Source organism: Brassica napus, chromosome A4, assembly GCF_020379485.1.
Source record: "Brassica napus cultivar Da-Ae chromosome A4, Da-Ae, whole genome shotgun sequence".
Lineage (NCBI taxonomy): Eukaryota > Viridiplantae > Streptophyta > Magnoliopsida > Brassicales > Brassicaceae > Brassica > Brassica napus.
The window spans coordinates 10,971,098-10,987,388 of NC_063437.1; the positions used below are offsets into that span (position 1 = coordinate 10,971,098).

General features: G+C 36.9%; 4 protein-coding genes, 1 long non-coding RNA gene and 1 pseudogene across 9 annotated transcripts; 3 read left to right on the forward strand and 3 right to left on the reverse strand.

The window, feature by feature from the left end:
• Positions 1-932: 932 nt before the first annotated feature.
• LOC106446270 (DET1- and DDB1-associated protein 1) lies at positions 933-2,262 on the reverse strand. Of its 2 annotated transcripts, none has more exons than XM_048777531.1 (4): positions 2,081-2,262; positions 1,663-1,723; positions 1,392-1,453; positions 933-1,286 (listed from the first exon to the last, which is right to left on the reverse strand). In XM_048777531.1, exons 1-4 carry the CDS (start codon positions 2,162-2,164, stop codon positions 1,197-1,199), a joined length of 297 nt encoding a protein of 98 aa, XP_048633488.1. In that variant the 5' UTR covers positions 2,165-2,262; the 3' UTR covers positions 933-1,196. The 2 variants fall into 2 exon arrangements, with proteins under 2 accessions (XP_048633488.1, XP_048633487.1); XM_048777530.1 differs by having other exon boundaries at positions 933-1,289.
• A 1,431-nt stretch (positions 2,263-3,693) lies between these two features.
• On the forward strand, positions 3,694-5,568 carry LOC106449697 (probable WRKY transcription factor 24). The gene is made up of 2 exons (XM_013891423.3): positions 3,694-4,330; positions 5,233-5,568. The coding sequence occupies exons 1-2, from the start codon at positions 3,987-3,989 to the stop codon at positions 5,417-5,419; spliced, it is 531 nt and encodes a 176-aa protein (XP_013746877.2). The 5' UTR covers positions 3,694-3,986; the 3' UTR covers positions 5,420-5,568.
• A 144-nt stretch (positions 5,569-5,712) lies between these two features.
• Positions 5,713-9,620, reverse strand: LOC106446303 (E4 SUMO-protein ligase PIAL2). 2 transcript variants are annotated; one of them, XM_048777532.1, is made up of 15 exons: positions 9,344-9,620; positions 9,196-9,268; positions 9,048-9,113; positions 8,850-8,915; positions 8,685-8,767; positions 8,514-8,565; positions 8,351-8,422; positions 8,059-8,126; positions 7,922-7,970; positions 7,656-7,842; positions 7,532-7,583; positions 7,396-7,447; positions 7,172-7,288; positions 6,474-7,070; positions 5,713-6,395 (listed from the first exon to the last, which is right to left on the reverse strand). In XM_048777532.1, the coding sequence occupies exons 1-15, from the start codon at positions 9,517-9,519 to the stop codon at positions 5,940-5,942; spliced, it is 2,166 nt and encodes a 721-aa protein (XP_048633489.1). In that variant the 5' UTR covers positions 9,520-9,620; the 3' UTR covers positions 5,713-5,939. The 2 variants fall into 2 exon arrangements, with proteins under 2 accessions (XP_048633489.1, XP_048633490.1); XM_048777533.1 differs by having other exon boundaries at positions 9,048-9,099; positions 9,344-9,586.
• A 64-nt stretch (positions 9,621-9,684) lies between these two features.
• On the forward strand, positions 9,685-12,744 carry LOC106428491 (annotated as a pseudogene).
• A 1,863-nt stretch (positions 12,745-14,607) lies between these two features.
• On the reverse strand, positions 14,608-15,618 carry LOC125607958. The gene is made up of 3 exons (XM_048777535.1): positions 15,180-15,618; positions 15,068-15,093; positions 14,608-14,982 (listed from the first exon to the last, which is right to left on the reverse strand). Exons 1-3 carry the CDS (start codon positions 15,540-15,542, stop codon positions 14,820-14,822), a joined length of 552 nt encoding a protein of 183 aa, XP_048633492.1. The 5' UTR covers positions 15,543-15,618; the 3' UTR covers positions 14,608-14,819.
• LOC111200830 lies at positions 14,748-15,806 on the forward strand. Of its 3 annotated transcripts, XR_007339007.1 has the most exons (5): positions 14,816-14,932; positions 15,105-15,117; positions 15,189-15,293; positions 15,382-15,545; positions 15,617-15,806. It is a non-coding gene; the product is annotated as an uncharacterized LOC111200830 (long non-coding RNA). The 3 variants fall into 3 exon arrangements; XR_002654349.2 differs by lacking the exon at positions 15,105-15,117 and having other exon boundaries at positions 14,748-14,932; XR_007339008.1 differs by lacking the exon at positions 14,816-14,932 and having other exon boundaries at positions 15,001-15,117.
• The last annotated feature ends 485 nt before the right edge of the window (positions 15,807-16,291 follow it).

Sequence of the window (16,291 nt, forward strand, 5' to 3'; positions counted from 1 at the left end):
CAGTGTGAGAGTTTGAACTTTCCAAAATATTAATTTTTAATTTTACTGAATTTATACATTCTGATAAATTAACGGATGACTAATACATTTGATGATCAATATATATATATATATATATATATATATATATAAGCACGATTTTGATTGTTCATGTAGTATTTTCAAATTTTACAGAATTTTTCAAAAACAATGTCGTTTTGATAAACTAATGGTTGACTATCGCCTTTAACAGTCAATATATATATACAAGCATAATTTTTGAGAGTTTTCGTACTATTTTTGAATTTTTGTTTAGTTCATTATGTAATATGCACTATTATAAAATTCTGGAATGACAATGCATAAAATTTATGTAGTATTTTTGAATTTTAATTTAGTTTTGAACAGGGTCAGACGCATGTAGGGAAGAGATGGGGCACATTCCTCACTCTCTTTTTTTTTCTTGAGTAATTAATTTAAAATTACTTATATATCCTCGTCTATGTATATATTATATAGTTTGTGCCCCATATAAACTTTTTCCTCTATACCCACCCTTAGTTTTGGAATATGCACTACTACAAGTTCGGGAATAAATAGGCACCACGGATAAAATTCAGGTTGAAATAGACAATTTTCCCTTTGAAATATACCGAATCTTAATTTGGAAAAAAAAAACTTATTTTGATTTGAAAATAAACCGGGTCTAAAATCGATTCAACTTGAAATATTAAACCAAATGAGTCTTGCGATTTGGAATATGTAAACACTTGTCTTTTACAAGAAAGATCCATAAGACTTGAACCAAAGCTGCAACTACAAGTCTTTGTTAAATGTCTGTAGTGTATAACAAGTACTTATATGCTCGTCACAAGGTGAGGGGACATGCGATCAAAAAGTCGGGATATCACTATGGCTAGTGCCACTACTCTCATATTCCTCTTGTCAATTCGTTGGAAGCAAACAAAGAATTGAGTTTTAATTCTCGAAGAGACAAAAGGCAACAATGTGATTTGGACGATATTTTAAAAGTAAAGAAAAACATAAATGTTATGTACATACACTGATACAACATTTTCTCTGCAATCACATAATGAGCTGCTCTTATCTTTTCTCTCTACCGCCAAAGCAACTTCTTTTTGTAAAAAAGAAAAAAAGACTAATAAAAAAGTAGCACAAGTGATGACCATAGCCAGGCTTTGAACCAGGAGAAGCTTTTATAAACCCTGAGTAGATGAAGAGGCACGGAAATGCTTGTTACCGTGCTCACCGGCCAGATGTTCTGAAGCCGGTCTCTTTGGTCTCATCTGCTTTTTGCAACAAAAAAAAAGAAATAAAAGAGTTTTAGGACTAGTTCTTTACCGCACATGTTGCATTTTACAAAAACTCTTTTGAGATTGAATATTTAGTACCTTATCTTCAGCTCGCTGATAGAAGCTGCGTATGAGTATGTTCTTTACTTCCGTAGTTATCACTGACACAAAAAGAAGAAGAGAATATAAACCGTAGTAAACTAGGAATGAACTATCTATAAATCTATAATCCATGAGGACTCAATGCTCTCTACGAATAAAAAAGTGATTCCTGGTAAAGATAGTCCTTCAAAGTTGTCTATAATAAGATCACACAATCAAAGCCAAATGTTAAACTATGTAAAGTAGTTAGACTTTGTTTTGGGTATACCTTGATGTGGAGGTGGAAGAGTACGGTTGTGGGTTGGATGATAGGTTGTTGGAACCATCCTCTGTAAGATCATACATACAAAAAAAGATTGTTAATTTAACTAGAAGGAACATGCAATCAAAATGAGAATGGAGCATTTTAATGAACAATTGTAAACAGAATTATTTGATTCTAAGAATCAATCTGGTTAGAAGAAAAAAATTATTACTTTCTTGATTCCTCTCACAAAGGTCCAATAGAAAAATAGATGAAGATGTAACCAAAACAAGTCCCCAGTAACATTACAATCTCTCATTGAACAAAATATCAATATTGTGAATCAGATTTAGAAAACAAGCGTCAATTCATATTATTATTCTCAGATCCGATTTTAGCCAAATTCAAAGTGATTACAGTTAAAAATCAGGGAAGGACTTACAGAGGGATTAGAAGGGTCGGAGGGACGATGTTGACTGAAATTGTGAGGATCGAAGGACGGCAAATCTCCCAGAATCGACCCCATTTTGGAATTTGAGCTCTGCGATCTTCCTTCTCGATTCGGATGGGAACTAGAGATAATAGAAAGACTTATATGGGCTTTCCGCTGGGCTCACTCTAGAACCAGCCTGAAAAAAACATTTTCATATGAATATCTTATCAATTTGGATTCACCAATCATTAAATAATTTATATTTTTGGATTTATGGTTTAGTTTATGACTTGTTATAAACCTTAATATTTTTTAAAATAAATTAAGAGTTAAAAAGGTATATATCTATAAATCTTTTGTTGTTCGAATAACTATACTATAACATAAAATTATAACATTTCGGTTTTTTGATATATATTAATGTATGGAAAAAGCTTAAAAATGATTTTGACACTAAAATACTTATCTTTCGGTTATATATTCATATAAAATTTTAGAGTTGAGTGTTTGAGATGAAGTAGTATTTCAGGATTAAGCGTTTGAGACAAAATAGTTTTAAAATTGATGATGTATCAGAAAGTGATCTTGTGATGGTAAGAATAAAACACAGAAAAAATGACTATAGATCGGTAAACAAATCATTCAAACCACCCAAAATAACATATCATTTGTTGCATGAGAAGGTATCCACGTACCAAAAAAAAAAAAAAAAAACATGTGTGGGGACAGTGGGAGTTCATTAACCGTGGATGATATGTTTGCCTATCTATAAACAATAACGTCAAAAGTGCTAACGCGAAAACCTATATAATTTTAAATAAAATCTAAAAAAAATTCATAAAACATTTTTATTGAAATGGTAAAGGCGTCTAAAAAAACTAATTAGCTAACACGTACTCTTTAGATGTTCCATATAATCGAATGGGGCTAATTAGTTTATGAGTCAAATGAGATTCTTACCCACTACAACCATAACTATATGATTTAAGTTGAATTAGTCGTTTATCCGTAGAGCCACGCCGCTTCATTTCCATGAATAATGTAAGTAAAATATTATAGACTATAGTTTATTTAGGTCATCACTCTGATAATATTTCGTATTTATCACCACTAGTAAAATGTGTTTATTCATCATCCCTCACTCAATTCTGAGATAATCTCGTCATAAAATATTGACATAACAGAGTCAGTTCTGACATATACCCGAATAAAGGTAGTTTGATCCAAATGAATAAACCTAAAACATGTAACTAGTATTTTTAGAAATCCTTTTTTCAAAAAAAAAATACACTAGTATTTTCCATTTTTTGGATTGGATAGACCACTCTACTGACCAATTGATTTGGAGTTGAAGCTCTTCACATTGTGTCAATGAGATTTGCTTTGGGTACTTGGGGGTAAATGTAGGTTTGATCAGTATACCAATAAGAAAATCGTATTTTCTACTACTCCATATTTTATCGCACGTAAGAATTATTAATTTTTTTGTTTTACCTTAATGCTTGTAACTCTAAAAGCTAAATGTTATTGTTCCTTCCTAAACATCTAGATCCTTAACCAAAAGTTTTATTTGACTGAAAGGTTTACTAATGAGGTACGTAGATGGGGTAATATTCTCAACAGAAATTTAAAGATGACGACATATGTGATTCTATACAATGTCTCAAGTGTTCAAAGAAAAAAAACAACCTCTCACATCTAAAAGGGAGAAAAGGAAAGAGATAGGAAAAGAGGAAGATAATAGTATAAAGTTTATTAACACATGCAAGGAACTAAATGGAAGTAAAAGGCAGTTGAACAAAAAATTAGGTGAACTTAGTTGGCCCCAATTCCCCTTTTACTCTTACTTCTTCTTTAGAATCGAACCTTACGCACCTATACATATAGTGAGGAAGAAAAAGACTTATAGTACAAGATGGAAAGACAAGACATAATTCCTCATACGTTAAGCCTAGATGTCGAAAACAACAACAACACCTTCTCTTCTTTTGTTGATGAAACCCTAATGATGATGCCTCCGTTAGCACTTCCTCGCCAAGTAGAGCCTTCTTCATCTTCTTGGTGTCCAACGAGTTTTCATATGCCTACGCATCCCCCTGAGAATGATCAAATCGGAGATCAGGGGAAGAAGAAAGATAAGAGATCGAGGAAAGTTCCAAGGATTGAGTTTCATACGAGGAGTGATGATGATGTTCTTGATGATGGTTATCGTTGGAGAAAGTATGGCCAAAAATCTGTCAAGAACAATGGCCATCCAAGGTGCGTACTAACACATTCATATCCTTGAATTTGTATATGTTCATGCATCATACATAAACACATGCATGTATATATGTGAATCGATAACGTTATTAAAGTATATATCTAAGTATCTAACACATGGAATGCTTGACCAAAAAATCTTCATGGCCAGAAAACATTATAGCTAAACAACCGGCAGGATTTAGTTTTGTCTTGAACACTAAACGATACATATAGACAAAACCTTTTAGTTTTGTTTATTTTTTTCTATAAGATAGTGGTTTTCATATAAACTATATGAAGATACATCTTTTCGACTTGTATATACAAAGATAGAGTAATTTTTATTTTTTAATAAATTAATAATGTTAGAAATATACTATTTTATTGTTGTAATGTAAAGTTATTAATTAAAGAAATATTTAGCTTTTGTTTTTAAAATATTTTATATTTAAGTAAATAAACATTTGATTTTTAAAATTAAATTATTTTATATTTTATGTATATTGATTTCTAGAACACAAATACGTTTTTGGTTGACATATAATTCATTTTATTGAAAAACAAACAATAAAATATTCTGTGTATCCTTATACAAAAAAATTATATATATTTACTAATTAATTATGTTTTTAATAAGATCATATATTTACTATTATTTATCCAATTGTATATACTAGTCTAAATCGTAAACAGTTTGTTTTTATTAATTTATATCATACTAATTTATCAATATTAATTCACAGAATTTATACTGTACTATCATAACTCTTATCTAAACTCGAGAGTTTTATTATAATATATTGGTTCATATACAGATGTATGGAATTATGAGCAAAAAAATGATTCATTTCTCATATGAAATATAATCTAAACAATAGATCAAACCACAAAAATTAATTATTTGTCACAAAATGCAGGAGCTATTACAGATGTACGTACCACACATGCAACGTGAAGAAACAAGTGCAAAGATTAGCAAAAGATCCGAAAATCATCGTAACGACTTATGAAGGCATTCATAACCATCCTTGTGAGAAACTCATGGAGACTCTTAATCCTCTCCTCAGACAGCTCCAGTTCCTCTCCAGTTTTTCTAATCTTTGAGTAATTATGTCAATTTAATACTTCTGTTGTAATTAATGTAAAGCTGATTATGGTTCTAGTCAAACCCGCTACCCAACATCTCCCGGAGAGAAAAGGGTATAGAACAAAACAAAAATGTAACAGTTATGATTGATTGTTTTGTTCAGATCTATTGATTTATTTGTCTGCGCTTGGTAAGATTTGTTGATTTTAACTAGCTTCAATTAGGCATGCACCTTCAAATCTAAGTCTTACATAATTAATTATAGATTTCATACACTGATCCACCTCAACTAATTAGGAAGCTATTTGAATGATAAAGACTGCTCCTAAGATTCGCCATTTGTGGGATCGTTGTGTGGAATACAACAGTACTGCCAACATTTATTTGTTCTTTATCATAACAAGTTGGCATAAAACTAAATACCCCCAACTAAAGACCAAGTCCATGAAATGTGCATAGTGATGATAAGTCACAAAAGCTCATTCTGATAGAGTTGTCTGTCCTAATTAAGCATTAACTTTCCCTTGTTCTAGCCTCTCAAGTTCTCCATGGTGCTGTCGGTCCAGAAGGCCTCGTGAAGGCCGGAGGGGCGGTTGAAAAAGGCGGCTGAGTCTGAGATGTATGAACAGGTGGTGTCTGCGCCGGTTGTGAACCGTGAAGCCTAGACTGAGACTGTTGGGTAGGTCGGATGATCATGTGGTCAAGAGCAGGGGAATATGAACCGGGCGAAATACTGCCTCGCATCCTTGGACGCCAGTTGGTTGTATCAGTAGTAGCCGAGTCCACATCCATTAGGTCACTGATTCGGGAAACTGATTGAACAGGGGGACTGCTCGGGCGCTGCGTCTGAGTGGTTACATGGCCATTGTTCAGACTTCTCACAAAATAACTGTTAGGCTGGCCAGAGAGTACTCTAGGGATACGCGGAGGCTGAGCCAAAGATGAAACATTCCCAGGAGACTGGCTCGTAACTTGAACTGGTTGCCTCCGGCTCTGCAAGAAAGACATATCATCAACATATGAATACTCACTTGAAAGGAGAAAGTAGAATCCTCAAACGGATACACTAACCTGTGATGAACTTGTCGTTAAAGGTCTCTGACTAGAGATTCTATTAAGATATGTTCCGGTGGGAGTAACAGGCGAAGCATGAACCTGAGAGAATTGAGGAGAAGGAAAGACGGTGGAAGTAGTTGCTGGTATCTCTCCTGGAGATGGTGCCTGTGATAATAACGCAGGTACAGGTGTTGGATCTTGAGGCATTGGTATTTGAGAGTATTCTTGACCAGTTCCAGTACTCAACTGATCTAACATCACCTGGTCAAGTGATATCACATCAGAGAAGTTAAACATAGAGCAGTAATCTTCGGCTGACGGATCTTTGCTTCCGTTGTTGTTATTAGATTGACCCTGAGCATCTGCAAGGTGGGGCTTCTGGTCCACAACCTTGTTGGTGTTACCAAATAGTTCAATATCAGCATCATTCTCATCATCCCCAGTAAGATCTAAGACAACTGGACCGGCATTGAACAAGCTATTTGGGTCTTCGAGATAATGGATTACATCACGAACAGGTTCCTCGTTCCCATTATTTTCCCTTCCAACCTTCCATGTGCCACCAGCATGGATGATTACATCAGCAGCCTTATGCCCCGCTTCTTTTAATATCTGAGAGAATATGATATGGGACGAGTTATATTTATATCTTAAGATGCAAATACAAAAATGTAGCAAGCAGTAAGCAAATCACAGCATAGAGAGTTACTTGCCTTGACCATGTTTTGATCTAAACGGATCTCTGGGTAGGAAACAGGTTGATTGCAATGAGGGCAGCGCCAGGATGGTTTTCTCATGTTTATGTAGACATAATTCGAGAAATCAAAACACTGCAGCAGAAAAAGAAATTACTATATTACTAACAAAGATTGAGAGAATCACACAGTGGCTTCAGAAAGAGTCATTCAACTCGGTAGTTATCAAAATCCTCGATCACCTGAAGATGTTTACACAACTGGCCCTTGACTGGAAGCTTTATTTGGCTGTGACTGTTTTAATATAAGACTAAAATTAACGACCAAATACAATCATAACATAACAAAGTAGTAAATAAAAAGAGGCAAATGTAGTACCTGATAGGACATCTGAGAGATACTCGTGATGGCCCCTCAATGATGTCAGAATCTATACACAAACCAAAAAAAATCATTGAGGATTTGCAGTGCATAAAAAAATCATCTTATGATCTTGAATTACCTGGAGTTGACTCTACAGCTCCGGACTGAATGTACTCTTTAAGAACTGGTTTTTCAGGTGGCAGTGCTGTTCCTGTAAACGCGATTACAATGATGTAATGGCCCTTGGAATCTCCCATAACTTGTAAGAGGTTTGTTCCATATTTAAGGATGGCAGTAACATTTGTTGGGAGTTGAGGCCCCGAATCCTGAATAGAAATAAACATTGACAATATATATATAACTAGTTCACATAACAAAATTCCATTAAGAACTAATTGCACACACCATTGAGATGTTAACTCTCTTGTCGACCACCTTTCCATTTAACATGAAGCTGCAATTGTGGTACAAAGGCCATAGAAGTGTAAATAGAATCATATTTGGTGTCACTGACGAAAAATAGCAAAGTCTTTTTGTCTTACCTGACTTCCTGAGGATTTATAAGACAGGCAGACGTGTATATGTTGTCTGTCTGGACGACAAATAGCCGCTGAAGAGCAAACAATAATGTGGAGTAAGTGAAACCATATGCTAACCAAAACGCACAGACAAAATGAAATATAGATTCAAAATGTATATTAAAGAAAGGACTGATGGATAAAATGCAAGCTAACAGTCAGTAAGTAAAATACATGAACATAACCACCTAGTTGCACAAATATGAATAAAACTCAATATGAAAATGATATCATGACTACAGACAAGCATACATACAATTCTCTCTTTAGGAGAATGCGGCATATTCTTGGAGATATGAAAATCATGTGCAAGTATTGTATAGCCAGCCTGCCATGTAAGGAAAACAACAACGAAAAGGAGCACAGTTAGAGAATAACATATCCGAAGTAGAAGTTGAAAACAGAAGACAAAGCACCACCTTCACTTCAAGAGAAACAAGAACATGGCCAAGCTTCACAAATGGATAGAACCTGGCATCCATCAGAAAGAAACGCTAAGTAAGTTTCCAGTAACTAGTCAAATTAGTTTACTGCATCGCTTGATAGTAAAGAGCCACGTTGTTATAACGAGGGTGAAAGCAAAACCTTACCTCTCCATGATCTGCGATAATGTACCACCAGGACTTTGAATAGCAAGGCTCGTGTTTTCAGGAGTCCCAAAAACATTCTTCATCTGAACAAGAAGTAAAAACATTATCATCCACACATAATCCGCCATTAGATTAAAACCAGGATTAGGAAGAAGACAGACAGACCTGATCAGCAAGAGCGATGAGTTCTTGACCCTCACTATCCGAAAACCACCCCAGTTTACAAGCATGCTGTTCATAGAAGATGACAAAGTCTAAAACTTAAGCTTGAGAGCAAGTGGCATCCTTTCATTATTCAGAGAAGAGAAGCACAATGCAGGTTACTAATCCAAAACTACAAAAATGGCGTTTCTCTGATGTTACCTTGACGGAGATCATGAGCACCATAACCGCAGTCTTAGTGTACACATCATTTCTATACTGGCACACCTACACATAATCAGTACACCAACAATGGCCTCAAAGTCACAATATTCATCACAGCAGAATCAGCTAAGAAGAGAAAACTCACCTGTTTAAGCAAGGAGGGAAGATTCTCAACCTCTTTCGGGATTTCATTATTCGCTATCGCAAAATCAATTCCTCTGCACGCCACCAATATCAATTTAAATTTAAAACCAAAAACAGACTGAAAATGAAAATGCAATAGAAGTTGTTACTTGGCGAGAGAGATGCAACAGATTTGGAACTCTTTAACGTCGCTCTTGCTGCCTCCTTGAATGTGGAAAGCTAGCCGTTGCGTCACCGAGGCCAAACGGAAGGAGTTAACCAGAGCAGCTGCCGCCTTCTCCGGTAACCCTGTTCCATCCACCGGACGTAGCGTCGTGGACGACATAGTGCGGTTTTGAAAGAATGAATAACAAAAGCTTCCTCCTACGCTATCGATTGAGCCGATGAATTACGGTTACGTCTGTTCGCTCAGTTGAGAGAGAAAGAATCCCAATCGAAAACCTTTTATAAATCGAGGATCTAACTATTGGGCTTTTATTGGGCCTTTGAAAATTTAAGCCCAAATTGATAGACTTGTTATTTACGTTTAATATCTACGAAAGGTGACTGACTTTTCGTCTGTGTTTGTTTCTTGGTCAGTCAAACTCATGAGAGTCACTCGTAACAAATATGGCTTCAAATTATTGGCTCATCTCTCATCTTCTTCTTCTGCTTCTTCTTACTCCTCTTTAATCTTTTTTTTATCAAAAAAAACTATGATCTTTAACGTTTTGTTCGGTTTATCTATTCTCGTTTCCGCCACCCTCCGAGGAGAAGGTGCACCCACGGCGTATGATCCCACCGATGTCTTTCTCATCAATTGTGGTGCTACCTCTGATACCAACGACACCAGCGGCCGAACCTGGACGACAGAGTACGGGAAGCTTGTGCCGTCGAACTTAGACAACCTGTCGTTTGCTGCAACTCCTTCATACCAAGACGTTGAGGTTTCTCAGGTTCCTTTCACGGAAGCTCGGATCTTCCAATCTGAGTTCACTTACAAATTCCAAGTCTCTCCAGGCTGGAAATTCCTCCGGTTATACTTCTATCCGACCCGTTACGGATCCAACTTCAGTTCCAACAGTTCTTTCTTCTCTGTAACCGTCGACGGTTTTACTCTCTTGAAGAACTTTAACGCCGATTTAACGGTAAGGACTTACGAACCGGAATCAAAATATTTTGTCAAAGAGTTTATCGTTACGGCTTACAAAACTCTCAGGCTCACCTTCACGCCCTCTACTGATTCGTTAGCTTTCGTTAACGGCGTGGAGATTGTCTCCATTCCTGATGGTTTTTACACAAAGGGTGGGTTTGATGACAAAATAAAAAACGTGGGTTCCAACATTGACTTCGAGTTAGATGACGAGATAACATTGGAGACCGTTTACCGCTTGAACGTCGGAGGACATATGGTTTCTGTAGTCAACGACACAGGAATGTTCCGACAATGGTTTTCTGATGATGATTTCCTTCTCAGTGAGAATTCAGGAATCATACCAGTGGTAGCGAGTGTGAAGCTGAACTACACGGAGAAGACTCCCGCTTACGTTGCCCCGGATGATGTGTACAAGACCTCTCGAACGATGGGGAACGTCCACAACCCTACACTCAACCTGAATTTCAACTTGACGTGGCACTTTCCAGTTGACGCCGGGTTTAACTACCTCGTGAGGCTTCATTTTCGTGAGACTCTAGCCGAAGTGAATGGACCGGGCCAACGTGTCTTCACCATCTTCATCAGGAATCAGATTGCAAAGCTTTTGATGGATGTGATTGACATGAGCGGTGGTTCTCGCATGCCAGTGTATCTAGACTTCAGTGTATATGTGGGTTCTGAAAGTGGTCTTAGACCTGATCTACGACTTGACTTGCATCCTTACACAGAAATTGCCCCAAGGTATTGCGATGCTATTCTGAATGGTGTAGAGATTCTGAAGCTGATCAATGATGACGGTATTGCTGGACCAAATCCAAAGCTTGTAATGTCCGGGGGCGAGTTGACTGGACAGAAACGGGTCATCACAATAACACTCATAGCTGTTGGTTCTGTGACTGGACTGGTGTCTATCCTTGTCTTACTCATCTTGTTGGTGCGACGTCAGATAAAAAGGAAGAAGAATAGGCAGAGCAATAGTGTCGCTATGTTTAAGGTACTACTTAAGCACTACACTTTCGCAGAAGTGAAGAAAATTACAAAATCATTTTCACATACGATTGGAAAAGGAGGATTTGGAACTGTTTATGGTGGAAATCTTTGTAATGGTCGTAGGGTTGCAGTTAAGGTATTAGGATTCAACGGGAAATGGAGAAGATTTCATCAACGAAGTTGCAAGCATGAGCCAAACATCTCACATAAACATCTTGTTACGTATCCCTTTATCAATCATTCTCTTCAATGTAGTTGTTACCTCTGTCTACATTGAAGAGAATGATTGATAAAGGGATACGTAACAAGATCACTTTGATGAGGAACCATGGAGTGAAAGGAATGGGGGAGCTTATGCAATTCTGGTTTCTTACTAGAGTGTGATTATTTGTTAGAAAAGTTGATGCATAGTATGAAAGTTATCTCATTAAACTAGGGTCACACTTGATGTATACAGGCTTTTTTGATGAATAAGAATTTAACATTCATTCAAAAAAAAAAAAAAAAACATTGTTTCTCTGCTTGGTTTTTGCTATGAAGGGTCCAAAAGGGCGATTGTATATGAGTTTCTCGAGAATGGGTCTCTGGATCAGTTTATCTCTAGAAAGAAGCCTTTGACTCTGGATGTGACAGCTCTATATGGAATCGCGCTAGGCGTTGCTCGGGGATTGGAGTACTTGCACTATGGCTGCAAATCAAGAATTGTCCATTTCGACATTAAACCTCAAAATATTCTGTTAGATGGTAATCTTTGTCCTAAAGTCTCAGACTTTGGCCTTGCTAAACTATGTGAAAAAAGAGAAAGCATTGTGTCATTGATAGACACAAGGGGAACTATAGGTTACATCGCACCTGAGGTGTTCTCAAGAATGTACGGCGGAATCTCTTATAAGTCTGATGTGTATAGCTATGGAATGCTGGTGATCGAGATGTTGGGGGCAAGAAGCAAAGAAATAGTTGAAACCACGGATTCCAACGCTACTTCGGCATACTTTCCTGATTGGATCTATAACGATCTTGAAAATGGACAACAAACGTGGATACTTGGAGATGAAGTAACTACGGAGGAAAACGAGATTGCAAAGAAGATGATATTGGTGAGTCTCTGGTGTATTCAACCATGCCCAATGGATCGTCCACCCATGAACAGAGTTGTTGAGATGTTAGAAGGAAGTTTGGATTCTCTTGAAATTCCCCCGAAACCTTCTATGCATATTTCCAGAGGGTTTGTTACTGATCAATCTTCTTCTCTTCCTTTATTTTCTCATGGCGAGGAGAAAGCTGGAGGAAATACTGAAACCTTTGAATCTATAAATATTTAGCGCAAAATATGTTTTTGATGATTCTATAGAAAGAAGTCCAAATAACAAGATAGATTGTAAGAAATACTTTAATATTCTTTATTAAAAGAATGTTCTAAAACTACAACTGCCTTTATGTTTCTCCTTGTGTGAAATATATACAAGACCCATAGCGTCCACATTGTATTTGCTATTACTTTTGGGTAAAGTTGGGACGACCGACTCATGTGCTATTTTAGTTTTCATTATCAAAACTGAAAAGTAATATGTATTCCCAAATCGTGGAGGACAAGAAACAACAACACCAATTTGAATTGGGGAAATTGGGAATGTATGTTATATAGAGAATAGATCGCATAGATAACCAGCTCTGAATCTCTGATATCAAATGAAAAAACCTATAATGTTGATAGTACGAAAGATCAAAGAGAAGAGATTTTTCTTCAACGAATACCTTTATTAGAAATCATCTGAACAAACTTTATTGTCTTATTCAATTAAATTTATGTGACACCACACAACTTGTGTATAAAAATGACCAATTCTTAACCATCCAAGTAATTTCTAACGATAACAGTTGTTTCTCTCATAAGAAACCTCACTCACCAAAAACCCTAAATTTGTGTTCTTTTGATCGTGCTCTGTAACCTCTTCCAACGGCAAACTCCATTAGGTGTGCTTCAATATATACTATAATATTTCCATTTTTTTCATATTTGTTTTTTTCTTTGGTGTCACATCACCACTCCAAAACCGCAATCTTCTTTGTTTACTTGCACCGCAAGCTAGTTTCATTGTGAGCCTTAATTAATCTTCTTGAGCTTACACTTTTATAGTTGCTGGTTTCTTTTGTTGCATTTCTCCCATCTCCTTTCAAAATGATGTTTTCAAGCCCCATTGGTGTAGCAATAGTTACTGCTGGAATGTCTTGTATGAGTCGGTATACTACTGATCTTGGTGTTAATAGCCGATGTTGGTCAAGGGTTACCGTTGAGGATTTGGCTCTAAACCTTGACACGAAAACCATTGAGCAAGATTTTTGTTGTTGTTAGTGCAATAAGATGTTGATGCAACAACTATCAAAACAAACTTTTAAAGATAAGTTTCAATTAAATCTTGCAGAAAGTGGATTTGAATCCGCTTGAAGATCGATGAACAAGACAGTAGTTCATCTCTTTCAATCCACATATTGATGAAACTCACCTTTCCGGTTTGAGCAGCACAGGAGAGAAGGTGGCCCTAAGGTGGCCCTAAGCCGCCGTATGAAAAAGCATTGGCATTTGATCGGCTGGGTCAGGAATCACACCATTCATATTCATCATCTTTTCCTCTTCTTTCCCTTGATTTTTATGTTATAGCATTTTTCGAAACGGAAAGTATTTTATTTCTCAAAAGATATTCTCATTTTGTATTTTCATAAGCCACCTGAACAAAGACAAATATAACAATGTTATTTGGAATATTTTAATTAAAATTTTTTTGAGTAAACCTAATTAAAGTTCATTCAATATAACTATCTCTTGTATGGCATCTCTATCTCCACTCCATATTTTACTCCAAAATAGAGTGTGAAATAGAATAATGAATAAAAAAGATAAAAAGTTACTCCAATGCTTTTATTTTTTTGTTCATTACTTAATTTTCCATTCTATTTTGTAGTAAAATATGAAATGGAGATGGAAATGGTCTAATTAGGTAACTATATTTGAGTAATTGTTTTTTTCAAACAACTATATCACAATACTAAAAGCCCGATATATAGAGCAGAGAGCACGCCACGTAGGATAGTTTATTCAGGCCAATCAGGAACATGTATTTTGACACGTCACAATCGCTCGACATTTTGTGTGGGCTATGTAAATTTTTTTATTCGGCCCATCTCCACCCCCAAAATCTTTTTCGTGCCAAGTTTTGCAATTCTCTCTCGGACTCTTCCAGTTCGTCTTCTCCAAATCTCTGAGTTCATGCCCTAACGTCCTTAGATCTCATGTTCTTGAAGTCTCATCTGGAGCCGACATAATTGAGAGCGTCAACACTTACGCTCGCCGGAGAGGGAGAGGTGTCTCTGTGCTCAGTAGTAACGGCATGGTGGCTAACGTCGTTCTCCGTCAGCCGGTGACGGTTCATGGGAATAATTGCGGAACTGGAGCCGGAGTTGCAGGGGTTGTGACTTTACATGGAAAGTTTGACATAATTCCATCACTGGTACGGTGCTTCCGCCGCCCGCGCCGCTGGGATCAGGTGGGTTGTCAATCCAAGTCGAATCCAAGTCTGTAATGGTGGTCCTACGGTTCCTCCAAAAATATTGGGAGGTATGGTTCTGAAACTTTTAATAAATAAACATGTATATGGTACACGTTTCCTGCAAAAATAAATTCTACAACATGTTATAGTTTACTTTCTAAGAAACACTTGGACTTATGAAGGAAATCTCTATCTAAACCTACCCATTTTTACTTCGATAACACCATCCCTGCGATCAAGATTATATAAACAGGTAAGTCACGACTTACATAAACCTATCTTACCAGCAAATTTATGTGTGTTACACATACTTACTCCATGCAGCTTTGAAGTTGAAGCAGCAGAGAGTTGATACCATGGAAGGGATAAAAAGAAAGAGCTCGGGCAATATGAGACCTCCACACGTTCATCTCCAACTCCAATGAGCAGGTAACACTCATTCTTCAAACATACTTTAGTGCTCTTATGTTGTTTCAGGATAGACTCAACTAAGGTTAGCATTTTTGTCCTCCCCAAGACATAGGAAACTGGTTTTCTTTGCAAGGCCCAGATTGTTGGTGTCCTCAAATAAAATGGATGGTCCTTTGTTTCTTGCATCAGTTGCAGCAGGAAGCTTTCAAAATCCGTCACTTTCTTCAGTTGCAACCGATATCTTTCTTCCAACCTGACATGAGTCATCAGGTCTAAACTTTCATTCCCGATTCAAAGTATCAGCCTAATATAAATATCTGCTAACAGTTCACGTCCTCCAGATCCAGGTTTCGTGTTGAACTAGCTGTCGATGACGGAAAGGACAGTGCCACTTTTGTGGTCTTTGCCAAAGAGATGACAAAACTCATCAAGAAAGAGGCAACAAATCTGGCTCTTGAGGAAGTACGTTTTCCTTTCATAATTTCTCTTAAATTTGGCATATAATATTTTCTCTTACTCTAAAGCCGCACAAAGCCCCCAACCTACCTAATTGAGATGAGTGGCGGTGAGGAATATCTTGAGGATCTAGCTGGCTATGAATATGTTTCTCAGCTGCGTGTGACTCCCTACAATTTCATTCCAAATCACCGTACGTTCATGTTCACCGTCTCAGCAATTAGTGAAGACCTCTTATTTGGCACTCAGGCAGGGGTAGGATAATATATGCTTTCAAAGTTTTTAAGATTGCTGATATTAATTAACACACAGGTCCTACTGTTTCTTACAGTGACATCAGCAACCCACCTCCAGTCGTGGATATAGAATCTGGAGAAGCAACAGAATCTGCCAACACCATGGGTTGGTGGAGATATCACCGGGAGTTGGTGAAGCAAGTCTGACAGGTTATGCAGCCAACGAGAACAAACGTCCCTGTAAGTGATTCTCGCAAGGCCATCTAACCGTTAAAGTTTAACGTCAACAATGCATAAACGTAGGTTTGGTCATGTAAATATAAT

What these genes read in the sequence shown, in the direction of transcription:
- LOC106449697 (XM_013891423.3), top strand. Translation starts at nt 3,987, where the DNA reads ATGGAAAGACAAGACATAATTCCTCATACGTTAAGCCTAGATGTCGAA. An exon ending in AAGAACAATGGCCATCCAAG is followed by an intron (nt 4,331 to 5,232) that starts GTGCGTACTAAC and finishes CACAAAATGCAG; the next exon opens with GAGCTATTACAGATGTACGT.
- LOC106446303 (XM_048777532.1), bottom strand. Translation starts at nt 9,519, where the DNA reads ATGTCGTCCACGACGCTACGTCCGGTGGATGGAACAGGGTTACCGGAG. An exon ending in TTATCGCAGATCATGGAGAG is followed by an intron (nt 8,566 to 8,684) that starts GTAAGGTTTTGC and finishes GATGGATGCCAG; the next exon opens with GTTCTATCCATTTGTGAAGC. An exon ending in TAACGACAAGTTCATCACAG is followed by an intron (nt 6,396 to 6,473) that starts GTTAGTGTATCC and finishes TCTTTCTTGCAG; the next exon opens with AGCCGGAGGCAACCAGTTCA.
- LOC106446270 (XM_048777530.1), bottom strand. Translation starts at nt 2,164, where the DNA reads ATGGGGTCGATTCTGGGAGATTTGCCGTCCTTCGATCCTCACAATTTC. An exon ending in TCTTCCACCTCCACATCAAG is followed by an intron (nt 1,454 to 1,662) that starts GTATACCCAAAA and finishes TTTTTGTGTCAG; the next exon opens with TGATAACTACGGAAGTAAAG. An exon ending in ATCAGCGAGCTGAAGATAAG is followed by an intron (nt 1,290 to 1,391) that starts GTACTAAATATT and finishes TGTTGCAAAAAG; the next exon opens with CAGATGAGACCAAAGAGACC.
- LOC125607958 (XM_048777535.1), bottom strand. Translation starts at nt 15,542, where the DNA reads ATGACTCATGTCAGGTTGGAAGAAAGATATCGGTTGCAACTGAAGAAA. An exon ending in CAACTTCAAAGCTGCATGGA is followed by an intron (nt 15,094 to 15,179) that starts GTAAGTATGTGT and finishes TCTTGATCGCAG; the next exon opens with GGATGGTGTTATCGAAGTAA. An exon ending in TGTTATCGAAGTAAAAATGG is followed by an intron (nt 14,983 to 15,067) that starts GTAGGTTTAGAT and finishes TTATTTTTGCAG; the next exon opens with GAAACGTGTACCATATACAT.